The sequence below is a fragment of the Bison bison genome, unplaced genomic scaffold (genome assembly GCF_000754665.1).
Source record: "Bison bison bison isolate TAMUID 2011002044 unplaced genomic scaffold, Bison_UMD1.0 scf7180017864135, whole genome shotgun sequence".
NCBI lineage: Eukaryota > Metazoa > Chordata > Mammalia > Artiodactyla > Bovidae > Bison > Bison bison.
The window spans coordinates 1,791,153-1,803,326 of NW_011494707.1; the positions used below are offsets into that span (position 1 = coordinate 1,791,153).

At 44.7% G+C, this 12,174-nt stretch overlaps 1 protein-coding gene across 1 annotated transcript in view; it reads left to right on the forward strand.

Annotated features, from left to right (window-relative positions):
* LOC104988541 overlaps nt 1-12,174 on the forward strand; it is a 41,510-nt gene that overhangs the window by 5,373 nt on the left and 23,963 nt on the right. The window contains exons 3-4 of the mRNA XM_010839900.1: nt 6,890-6,921; nt 8,779-8,823. Coding sequence (XP_010838202.1) covers nt 6,890-6,921; nt 8,779-8,823 — 77 coding nt within the window. The remainder of the gene's footprint in view (nt 1-6,889; nt 6,922-8,778; nt 8,824-12,174) is intronic.

The following is a 12,174-nucleotide window of genomic DNA, read 5'->3' on the forward strand; positions in this document are numbered from 1 at the left end:
ATTCCTGCTTGTCTTTTGTGGCTGAGTTTAAATGTCACTTCCTCAGGAAGCTGCCCCCCCTGCCACCCACCCCCACCCCAATTTTTCAATCTTAGACAGCACTTCCTTTCTCAGATGCAAGTAGACAGTCTTCCCCATCAGGCTGATGGGTTCTTGAAGCCACAGCGCCAGTTGCTCTATTCATTCATGCCTGGCACATAGTCCATCTGTTTTGTTAAATGGATGAATTGATGGGTAAACTAGGAGATCTGAGACAGGTTGTAAGATTGTCTCTGCTTCTAACTTGCTGTGTGATCTTGGGTGTTTATTAGTTTCACCTCTCCTAGAATGCATCTTTCCCTCTGTGAAATAATGCATCAGACTGGAAGATCTTTATAGGTTCCTTTCCGTTTCAGTTTTTTCTGAGTCTAACAGTGAGAGGATCCTGAGGGGTGGTAGCTTTCTCTGAAAATGCAAAAGCTGACCTTTCCATTGAGGTTTAAGTGGTCTTAAGTTTCATGCCTGTGTTCTTGGCATGAGCGCTGCATTCTTCCCAGTTCACCATAGCCTGCTCTGGGCTAAAATGATAGCTTATATTGCTTTTATTGTGCTCTTCCCACATCACATACATTTTATTTCCTGATCTGTCTTCTCTTCCGTTAGTGTGCCCCTTGGGACCAGGTTCCTGTGTCATTTTTATATCCCCTCCGCTCATCACAGCGGATTTCAGTTGATGAAAAGAGATCTGTATTATAGAGAATAGTATTTTCATCGAGTTTATTCTCTGGAAAGTATAACTATTTTATGATTATGCAGATTAACTTTAGTTTGTGACTAACATAAACTCTTTTCCACTTTCTTAACCCATTTAACTTTTTTTGACCTATTTCCTGAAGGTTGATAGGAGCTGAAATAAGTAAAACACTAGTTGGTTTCGTTCTGGTGAAGAGTTAGAGGAGGATTTGGGCCTCATCATAGGTTTGTGCGCATGCATGCTCAGTCACTTTAGTCGTGTCTGACTCTTTGCAACCCTATGCTGTGTAGCCCGCCAGACTCCTCTGTCCATGGGCTTCTCCAGGCAAGAGAATTGGAGCGGGTTGCCGTGCCCTCCTCCAGGGGATCTTCCTGACCCAGGGACTGAACCTGTATCTCTTGTGGCTCCTGCATTGCAGATCGATTCTTTACCTGAATCGACCCATTATGGGTTTAATTATGCCTAATAACTTTTTATTATTTACTGCAAGGTGACTCTAGTTGAGAATTACCTTCACAGACAGTGACACCTGAGGAACAGAGACTAGAAAGTATTAAGTGTTTTGTTTTTACCTGCTTGGCAGAATTTTAGGCTTTTTGTTGTGAAATGTACTGATAAAAGCTTGGGCTCTGCAGTCAGATGGACTGGGTTTGTGGATAAGTTACCCAGCCTTATTTCCTCATCTGTGAAATGGGGATGATACTAGTTCAGCATCAGGCACTAAAAAGTTTGTTGCAAGGAGCCCATTGATGCCTGCCAGGTCCTTGGCTCAGGTTCAGGCACACAATAAATATTAAAAAAAAGTATTAGCTATTATATTATGGTTTAAATATAATAAAATGTTATATTAGTAATTATATTGATACATATTAATATATATATTATATGGTGTGCTGCAGTCCATGGGATCTTGAAGAGATGGACACAACTTGGCAACTGAACAACAATTATGGTTTTATTTTCACTTTAAGGATTGTTAAAATCTTTAACTGGAGAATTATTACTCATGGAGCCAGATTTGACTGAAACCCTTCTGACGCCTACTATCCACCTGTCCAGGCTGCAGTCAGGTGGGAGAAAGGCTCCCTCTGGTTGGATTTTACAGTGCCAAGATGCAGCGTTTTTCTACCCCAACTAAGGGAAAGAGACCTGTACTAGGCAGGGCCTGGGAGCTGGTAGGCATAAGGCAGCATTGACATTACACCCAGTCATCACGATTGAGTCGGGATGAAAATGTAAGGAATTTTAAAAGTGATACTTAAGTAAATGTCCACTTCCATTCCCTACTGATCTTCAGCCCCTAAATTACACTGGGAACATCTGGAATGGGTCCTCCCTCTCCATGTTTAGTTTTCCTTTTAACAAACCACATGGAAAAGCAGACAGGAAGAAGATGTGGGGCACTAGCATCCATGTGGCGTGTCAGAGAGGAAGAAAATCTTCCTCCACCCTTCTGGGTTCTTCTAGTCTAAGGATTAAATTGACATGTGTCAGATTAACAGGAGAAAAACAAACAAAAGTTATAATAACTGGTGTACATGGAAAAGGGGCTTCCCAGGTGGTGCTAGTGGTAAAGAACTCACCTGCCAGTCCAGGAGACCTAAGAGAGCCCAGTTCGATCCCTGGGTTGGGAAGATCCCCTGGAGGAGGAAATGGAATATCTCCAGAGTTCTTACCTAGAGAATCCCATGGACAGAGGAGTCTGGCGGGCTACAGTCCATGAGGTTGCAAAAGAGTCACACATGACTTGGCGACAACAGCCATATATGGGAGATACCAAGGAAAACTTGAGTAACTCTCCAAAATCGCCAAAGCCCTCACCTTGAATACCGGCCTCAGCAGGCAGACAAGGATGTTGAGGATGGGGAGACTCAGTTCTGGGAGGTCCCCAGGAAGAGCACAGTAAACCCTGGTGAGGTTGTCCTGAGATTTCTGTCCCTGCCCTTTCACTGATAAGATACAGATTTGGACACCCTTACACATGGAGATTTCCCATACAAATGTTAATGTTTCTTCCAAAAGGCTAACTCCTGCTGGGTTTTGAATGTTTTTCCTTTGCCTGCTGTTTCTTAGAGAATAACCAGCTTAAAATAATTAATATGCCAAAGAGACATATTTTAGGGTAGCAGATTCTGCTACCTCTAAAGCAGATTCCAGAGCCAGTGCAAGGGCTCTGTGGGTCCCCTGGGTTACTTCCTTCACTGGGCTGTGACTTTGGTGTTGCCCAGTGGGCGGCTCCTTCACCTCGGGCTAAGCCCCTTCCCCCATAACTGTTGGGTGTTTTGATACAGAGAGCTGACCCTCTACCCTGCAGCCTCATTATGTGGTGAAAATAAAGGTTTTCCATAAAGGTTTTCTGGTTTTTAGCAGAAGTTCTGATATCTATGCACATGCATATACATCTGGAAATAAAGATAAACAGCTGTAGAAAGGGGACTATGAAAGGGACAGTCAAGAGAAGTTTGTCACTGTTTTAAGCAGACATATTTTGTACAATAAGGATGTCTGACTCTTAATACATGTTCTCATCAGTCCAGTTCAGTCGCTCAGTCATGTCCAACTCTTTGCAACCCCACAGACTGCAGCACGCCAGGCTTTCCTGTCCATCACCAACTCCTGGAGCTTGCTCAAAATCATGTCTATTGAGTCGATGATGCCATCTGACCATCTCATCCTCTTTCATCCCCTTCTGCTCCTGACTTCAATCTTTCCCAGCATCAGGGTCTTTTCCAATGAGTCAGTTCTTCACATCAGGTGGCCAAAGTATTGGAATCAGCATCAGTCCTTCCAGTGAATATTCAGGATTGATTTCCTTTAGGATTGACTAGTTTGATCTCCTTGCAGTCCAAGGGACTCTCAAGAGTCTTCTCCAACACCACAGTTCAAAAACATCATTCTTCGACGCTAAGCTTTCTTTACAGTTCAATTCTCACATCCATACATGACTACTGGAAAAAGCATAGCTTTGACTAGATGAACCTTTGTTGGCAAAGTAATGTCTCTGCTTTTTAATATGCTGTCTAGGTTGGTCATAGATTTTCTTCCAAGGATCAAGTGTCTTTTAATTTCATGGTTGCAGTCACCATCTGCAGTGATTTTGGAGCCCAAGAAAATAAAGTGTCTCACTGTTTCCATTGTTTCCCCATCTATTTGCCATGAAGTGGCAGGCTTCAACATTACGTGAACTCTGAACTTCCAGATGTTCAAGCTGGATTTAGAAAAGACAGAGGAACCAGAGATCAAATTGCCAACATCTGTTGGATCATCAAGAAAGCAAGAGAGTTCCAGAAAAACATCTCCTTCTGCTTTACTGACAGAATAAATTCTTCAAGAGATGGGAATACCAGACCACCTTACCTGCCTCCTCAGAAATCTGTATGCAGGCCAAGAAGCAACAATTAGAACTGGACATGGAACAACAGACTCGTTGCAAATTGGGAAAGGAAAATATGTCAAGGCTGTATATTGTCACCCTGCTTATTTATCTTATATGCAGAGTACATCATGCAAAATGCCAGGCTAGATGAAGCACAAGCTGGAATCAAGATTGCTGGGAGAAATAGCAATAACCTCAGATGGACGGATTACACCACCCTTATGGCAGAAAGCAAAGAACTAAAGAGTCTCTTGATGAAAGTGAAAGAGGAGAGTGAAAAAGCTGGCTTCAAACTCAACATTCACAAAACTAAGATCATGGCATCTGGTCCCATTACATGTTCTCATAATTACTTTTAAATTAAAAGGTACAATGCCTGCATTATAAGAGTATGAGTCTGGAGAAAAACAATGCCATGGCTGGCCTGTTCTTGTATGCATTTCGTTGGGAACCATGTTTTAGTCTTTCTTAATGTCTTGAAACATTTCCTAATTTCAGGCTTACCACTACTCTCTGGCCTTCTGAGCCAGAGGTTAAGATTAAAAAATAAGAGGACTTGGGTCTGAAAATGAAAATGCATAGTTTTCATCGGACATGAAGCTTGGGAAATACCAAATACTTGGGAATGTTTATCAGAAAAAACCTCGAGTCAAGGAGGTTTTCAAAATCTGGAGGCTCCTGACTGACTTGACTGAAGAAGAGAAAGGAAGGGACTAGCAGTTCATCTACTGCTTTGGCTCTTTTCTTCCTTAGTTTACTGTCACTGCCAGGATTGGGTTCAGCCGGTGAAGTGGTGGGGTGTGAAGGGAGACGTGGTCCCAGGGGCTTTGAAGTCCTAATGGCCTAGGGTCAAGTGCTCCTTTTCTGTTTGTTAGCTGTGTGACCTCAAGAAAGTTAATGAACCTCTCTGAGCCCCAGTCTCTGCATTTGTCAAATGGCCTTCATAGGCTTATTGGGATGATTCAATGAGAAAATCCAGAAAGATTTTAAACACTCATAAGTGCAAATAACACCATTGTTGTTTTCTTCCTGGTTTTTCATTTATTCATCAAAGATTCTGATTTGACGGGCCCAGAAAAATTGTTTTTAGAAGGCTCTCTGAGAGTTCTAATGTCTTCAAGTCCACACCTTGTGAAATGCTGTTCCTGGGGGATAAGGAGCAGTTTGGGCATCATGGTGGAGGGCAGGGCTGTTACTTATATGCACAAACTCTGTGTGTCCATGGGGCACACATAGCTGAGCTGCACACCTGCAAGGCTCCTGGCAGTGACTCTTTTCGGGGGAGGGTGCAGAGGGTGGTGTGTATGTGTGTGTGTGTATTATGCAGGGTGTGCTTGGGACACTGAAGAACATTCTCTCTGGGGGAGCAGGAAGGGTGGGTGACAAGGGAGCAGGGTGGGGGTCCATGCGTGCGGTGCCAGGAAGCTCAGGCCAGGAAGTAGTGAGAAGCCACAGAAGGGCAAAGACATGATAAGGTCCTGCAGAGGGCAGACCAAGAGAGTGAGACAGTAATTGTTAGAGAGCGAGAGAACCAGTGAGAGAGAGAGCTTGCAGGCAGGCAGAAGCGGTGTGCAGCGAGGAGGGGAGAAGTTTGAGAGATGGGTTGGAGGAAGCATAGGAGGAGTCTGATTGTGCTGCTTGCCAAGAAAGGGGGAGCAAGAGTTAGTGATGACTCGGAGGTTCCAGTTAGGTGACCTGGTGATTCTATGCAAAGACAGGTTGGGAGCAGCAGGTTTTCTTGAAGAGGAGAGGCAAGGACTAGCTTGTGCTGACTGTATATAAAGTGCTGAAGTGACCTTCGGGCCTTAAGTACCTTGAAGTCAGGGAGGAGGCCTGGGAAGGGGTCAGAGATCAAGGATCTGAAGCTTTGGCCTGAAGGCAGGCCTGAGGCAGTGTGTGGAGGGTGCACTGAGGTGGTCCTGGGACAAAGCAAATTGCCAGGAGCTGATGGAGCTGGGAGATGAAGCACCTGGAGGTGGGAGAGGCCACCGAGCAGAGAGGAGGGAAGAGACCAGGTGAGGGGCGCTGGAAGCCACCACGGAGCCTGTCACGTGCTTCATTGAAAGGGAGGTGGTCCCTAAGGATGGAGAGGGCCCCTTGGCTTTGTTTGGCAGGGGTCCTCGGTGCCTCTAGCTCGAGTGGTTTCCATACGTGGGAAAAAGCAAAAGGCTGGTGGCTTTGAGTCTGGGAGAGGATGGGGAGTGGGAAACGGAGATGGGGAGTTCTCCCTTGAGACCTTCTGTGGGACTGAGCAGGGCAGAGCCGGGGTGGGGATGCAAACACCAGGTCAGGCAGTGGAAGGACCAGTTAATTGAATGCGGGAGCTGTCCAGGCCCTTCATTTCCCGGAAGTGCTCTATGGGAGGGAGGAGGCTGGAGAAGCAGGTGAGGAGACCTTGGAGTGAGTGGGCGAGCAGCCCTCTGTAGGAACCAGGAGGAGGGATTGGAGGCCAGTGTGGCGGGGCGAGGTGGATGGATGGGCTGGAGATGTGGGGTGTGGGGATTCAGCACAGTGACCCTGTGCGCGGTGCTGCTGGTACCCGGGGTGTGAGCGGACTGGCAGGGCTTCACCTGCACACTCCAAAGTCACCTCTATCCCTGTGGTTTTGAGTCCGGCTGGAGTGGGGAGTGAGGGGGCAAGAAGAGCCTTGAGGAGGGAGAGAGTCATTCCACCTGCCAACATTTCTGGAGAAACATAGTATGATCATTTTGAAGACTTTCATAATTATTTGTATAAAATTAGTATCCGTTTATAAAACTGTTTTTCTTTTCTTGTTCTAGTGATGATCACCATGGCTCTTTAGAAGAAAAAGGTATGAACTCTAAGTCAACGTTGAGTAACTGAAAAACTTAAGCTGCACTGTGTGGAAATTTTCATTTTTAGAAAATGATTTCTTTATTCATTTTATTTATGGGCTGCAATTGCCTCATTACATTCATGCAGTCACCAACTTACAGAAATGTGTTAAGATAATCAGTAGGTTAGGACGATAAGATAATGACAGTTTTTTAGAATTTTCTTTAAGATTATTTGTCAACAGATATTTAAAACAATGAAGTGTAAAGAATTCATACCTTTGTGGTTTTTATAACTTAAGAACAGAGAACAAATACTCTTACATCTCTTTCCTTTTAAACTCTGGCTCTAATGTTCTTTTTAACCTTATTTTAAATTTAGTAGAGTAAGAATAGAGAAGCATTGTCAATGGAATTCTATAATTGTTCTATGCATGAGTAGATATTTTCTTAAATACTTGAGTGTTATCATCAATTATAGATACTTAATGAAAATAGTAACACCTAATTCTGTCCCTGAAACTGGATCAAGTAAAACCTCTGCTGTTAAAAGAAGGTCATGGTCTAGGTTTAGGGGTTGCTGAGGCTTGAGTCCCTTCTCTCAGTTTCTCTCTCTGATCAGCAAAGTGCTGGCGCCTTCCTTACTTTGATATGGTCCTAATTTCATTTGTCTACTGCGTGGTCCTTCCTTGTCCTCACACTTGCTGTTGGCTAGGACAGGGATTTTCTCCTAATTTCTGCAGAGTGCCCATCACATGGTGGACAGTAAGTCAGTGAAGGGACAGTAGTCTCTGCCTGCGCCGAGGGGAAGCAGTCAACCAGTAATCGAGCCCCTTCTGTTCACCAGCCTGGCGTGGGTGAATGTTCCAGACAAATGAAATGGAAGAGTGCTAGGTCCTGTTGCATAAGCCATCTAATTGAGCGTGGCATAAATACGGATGAGGGGCATGGTAACTTAAGTGGCAGTCCTTCCCTACACAGTACTCTTGCTCTAGTTGATATTGTTGATAACTTCTGCAACACTTACCCCTTCTTGTCCTTTGCTATAATATCTCCATTCCCATGCACCTACACTGGCCTCAGGTCTTATCACTTCATAGCTGAATCTCTGCAGCAGAGTTTTAGACTCTCTGGAGTCTAATGCATCCTGAACAACAGTACCCCCCGCCCACCGCCCCCAGAGTCCACCAGCATCTTTGGGAACACCATGGCCCATTTCAGCTGGAAGCACTCATGTAATTCTCCCTGTAGGAGAAACACCCCCAAGGCCAGCTCTTCTCAATTGCGTTTGAGGTCCTCCCTAGTCTGGTCCCAACTTACCTGGATCCTCACCTCTAACCTATCTGTGTCATTTCACTAAATCGGTGATGGTTGTTTGCATCAATTGACTGTTCAGTGGGAAAGGACTCTGAGTCTTTTCTATAGTAACACTATTGTCTGCTCTTCAATTACAAAATCTAAAACCAGGTGCTTTTTTTCCCTTTCTGGTGTCAAGTTACTTAATCACCAGGGATGTTTTTGGGGAGCAGCTAAGTTGATCAAAGAGTGCCACTCCTTTGGCACAGAACTAAGAGGTTGCCAGGGACCCAACCAAAGGCCATTATAAAGTTTATTGGCTTTCTGTTTGCCTTCTCTTGGAAAAGGCTTAAGGTTGCTTGGTCTAAATCTTTTTCCTTTGAGAATATGGCCTTGCTTACCATTGGTAACTGGATGTTAATTTGACTTGCAGTGCTGCTTTGGGTTTAAAGACGTGATTTATAGAAGAGGATACTTCTGTTATTTTTGGTTTAGCAATATTTTACAAAAATGAACACAAACTTCTACTTTATCCTTGTATTTATACTACTAAACTTGATTTCTTTCTCAAAATTTAGATTACCCCAGCCCCAACCTAGATACTTCAGGGGACTCTAAATCAGGTAAGAGATATGATTAACATTGGTAAATGCCTAAATGAAATTTTTATAAAATAACCAATTCATTGCAAGATAAATAACAATTAATTTTTCTGTTTTACTTCAGGCAATCTGCATGAAAGATAGGAACTTTCATCTTTCTACTTAAAAGAGCTGATTAAGTTTTAAACTTTCATGGTTACTTAGCCTAGAGAAATCAGTAACTTAAAATTTGGTGATGAAGCTGTACTTAATGAAACTGAGAATTTATCTGATGAGGCAACTGGACCATTTTCTAGATTGGTTTCACTAACCTAATACAGGGTCCTCTGTGAGCCAAACCAGGTGGTGGATACTTGGCTGGGGTAGTCCTGGGAGGTTTCCCTGAGAAGGTGATGGTTGACTTGAACTCTGAAGGATGCATTGCGGTAACAGGGCAAAGGTGGGGACAAAAGTTATCTGAGTTCAAAAGACTTGCAGGTGTAAATGTCCCCATGTGAGAAAGTGCACAGTGCTTGTTTGTGGAGACTGAAGAAGGTCAGATGACTGGAATCAGAGAGCGAGGGGAAGGGTGGCAGGGCCAAAGTGTGTCTGTAGAGACAGGTGGGGGCTAGATTGCATAGGACCTTTGGATTAAAAAATCTTTTCTCCACAGTGGATGTACAAATGCCCAATAAGCACATGAAAGATGCTCAATATTATTTCAGTGAAATACAATTCAAACCCACAGAAAGATGCCATTTCACAGCCACTAGGGCGGCTACAATGAAAAAGATAATAGCAAGAATTGTCAAGGATGTGGAGAAATTTGAACCCTCATACACAAGCTCAGCATTCAGAAAACTAAGATCATGGCATCTGGTCCCATCACTTCATGGGAAATAGATGGGGAAACAGTGGAAACAGTGTCAGACTTTATTTTTTGGGGCTCCAAAATCACTGCAGATGGTGATTGCAGCCATGAAATTAAAGATGCTTACTCCTTGGAAGGAAAGTTAGGACTAACCTGCTGCTGCTGCTAAGTCGCTTCAGTCGTGTCCGACTCTGTGTGACCCCACAGACGGCACCCCCATCCCTGGGATTCTCCAGGCAAGAACACTGGAGTGGGTTGCCATTTGCTTCTCCAGTGCAGGAAAGTGAAAGTGAAAGTGAAGTCGCTCAGTTGTGTCCGACTTTCCAGACCCCATGGACTGCAGCCTACCAGGCTTCTCTGTCCATGGGAGTTTCCAGGCAAGAGTAACCTGCTGCTGCTGCTGCTAAGTCGCTTCAGTCGTGTCCGACTCTGTGCGACCCCATAGACAGCAGCCCACCAGGCTCCCCTGTCCCTGGGATTCTCCAGGCAAGAACACTGGAGTGGGTTGTCATTTCCTTCTCCAATGCATGAAAGTGAAAAGGGAAAGTCGCTCAGTTGTGTCCAACTCTTAGCGTTGTGATGGATGTACAGTTGTTGTTGCTTAGTTGCTCAGTCGTGTCCAACTCTTTTCGAACCCATGAACTGTAGCCCGCCAGGCTCCTCTGTCCATGGGGATTCTCCAGGCAAGAGTACTAGAGTGGGTTGCCATGCCCTGCTCCAGGGGATCTTCCCAACCTAGGGATCGAACCCAGTTCTCCCTCACTACAGACGGATTCTTTACCATCGGAGCCACCAGGGAAATGTAAATATATGAAAAGCCATTGAGTTGTACACTTTGAATTGTGTAGTGTGCAGACTTCAATGCGGGAGACCCAGGTTCGATCCCTGGGCTGGGAAGATCCTCTGGAGAAGGAAATGGCAATCCACTCCAGTACTCTTGTCTGGAAAATCCCATGGACAGAGGAGCATGGTAGGCTACAGTCCATGGGGTCGCAAAGAGTTGGACACGACTGAGTGACTTCACTCACTCACTCACTCAAGGTTGTTATAGAAAAATAAAAAAAGTTATATCAGAAGAAAAAAATCCAAAGCTTGTCATCCAGAAAAAAATCCATGTTTTCTTGAAAAAACTTAAGCTCAGTTATTTCTGTGATTGAGAAATCACAGAAGTCACAGGGCCGTTCGTCCCTAACCATTTTCTGGGACTGTGGTCTTTGCATGCTTGATTTACTCCTGTGATTAGGTTTATGTGCAACAGAATATATTTAGGACGGACAAGTAGCAAAAGTTGTCCCTCTAATTTGTTTCCTTGCCCTTGTCATTTCTGAAAACAGGGCCACCTGGCAATCTTGTTGCCAGATGGGAGTTTTTATCTTTATATCTGGAAGATTAAGTGTATTTCCCCCTTTTTCATCAAGGTAATTTTGTACTGGTTTGATGATTACGTCAGTTATCTTTATGAGGTTTCCGTGTTCCTAGTGACTAAAGAAGATTGGTCCCTAAAGTTGTGCTAAATACCCTTTCAAATAAAAAAGTAGGAGAATGATGGTTTCGTAATATGCAACCAAAATGAAGACTGGAAGGAGACTGTGCAAGGACCACTGTCTAAGGAAGGAGGAGAAAGCCTGCTGCTGGCAGCAGTGTCTGAAATTGAGAGTTACAAATGTTTGAGTGCGGAGTGTAGTAGATAATTCAGATTCTTGAGTGAGGGGAGAGACACTTCAGGTCAGAGTGGGGTGAAGCCTTCTCAGCTGGACGAAGGGAGGCTGGTCAGGAAGTGTAGGTGGGAATCCCCTGGCGGTCCGGTGGTTAGGACTCCACACTTTCACTGCTGAGGACCGGGCTGCTAGCCCTGGGAGGGCATGGGACTTGGGATTTCAGTTTGCCTGCTGCCACATTGCCTCTGTTCCCTTTCCCACCTTTCTGTCCTTCCTTTCAATTTTTTTTTAAGGTTTATTTTTAAAAGTTTAGCCTATTTTTAGTGGAATGAAATGGGTCACAGGGGTGTAGGTTTTGTCTGGATCTAGGCTGGCATTCAGGACAGCTGGGTGTAGTGAAGGTGGAACCCATCAGGATGAGAAAATGAGAGAAAAGAAACTCAGAGTTGGGGGCTGTTTGCATGCTAGCTTCCCAAAACAGGGATCCAGCTGCCAGAGCTCTAACCTACACAAACGTGGGGAGGGTTTAGTGCTGGTGGTAGCAGGCTTGGGCTGGCCTGTCACTAGAGTTTAGGAGTGTGACCTGTTAGTAAAAATCGCTACCGCTTAAAAATCGTGACTACTGTGTATGAGGCCCCGGGCTGGTCACTCTTCACAGACATCTTATTTAGTTCTCAGATATGTGCCATGAGACAGAAAAATGGTCCTGGGGGCTTGAGGGGGCTTGCAGGGCAGGGAAGCATAAATAGAATAAGGAGTCTTAGGCCCCAAATCAGAGGGAAGGTGAATTGAAGGGATGGCCCCAGACTCCACTTCCCAGGGACCTGGAGCAGAAGGTGGGCCTCACCTGGGGCTGGTCCAGGC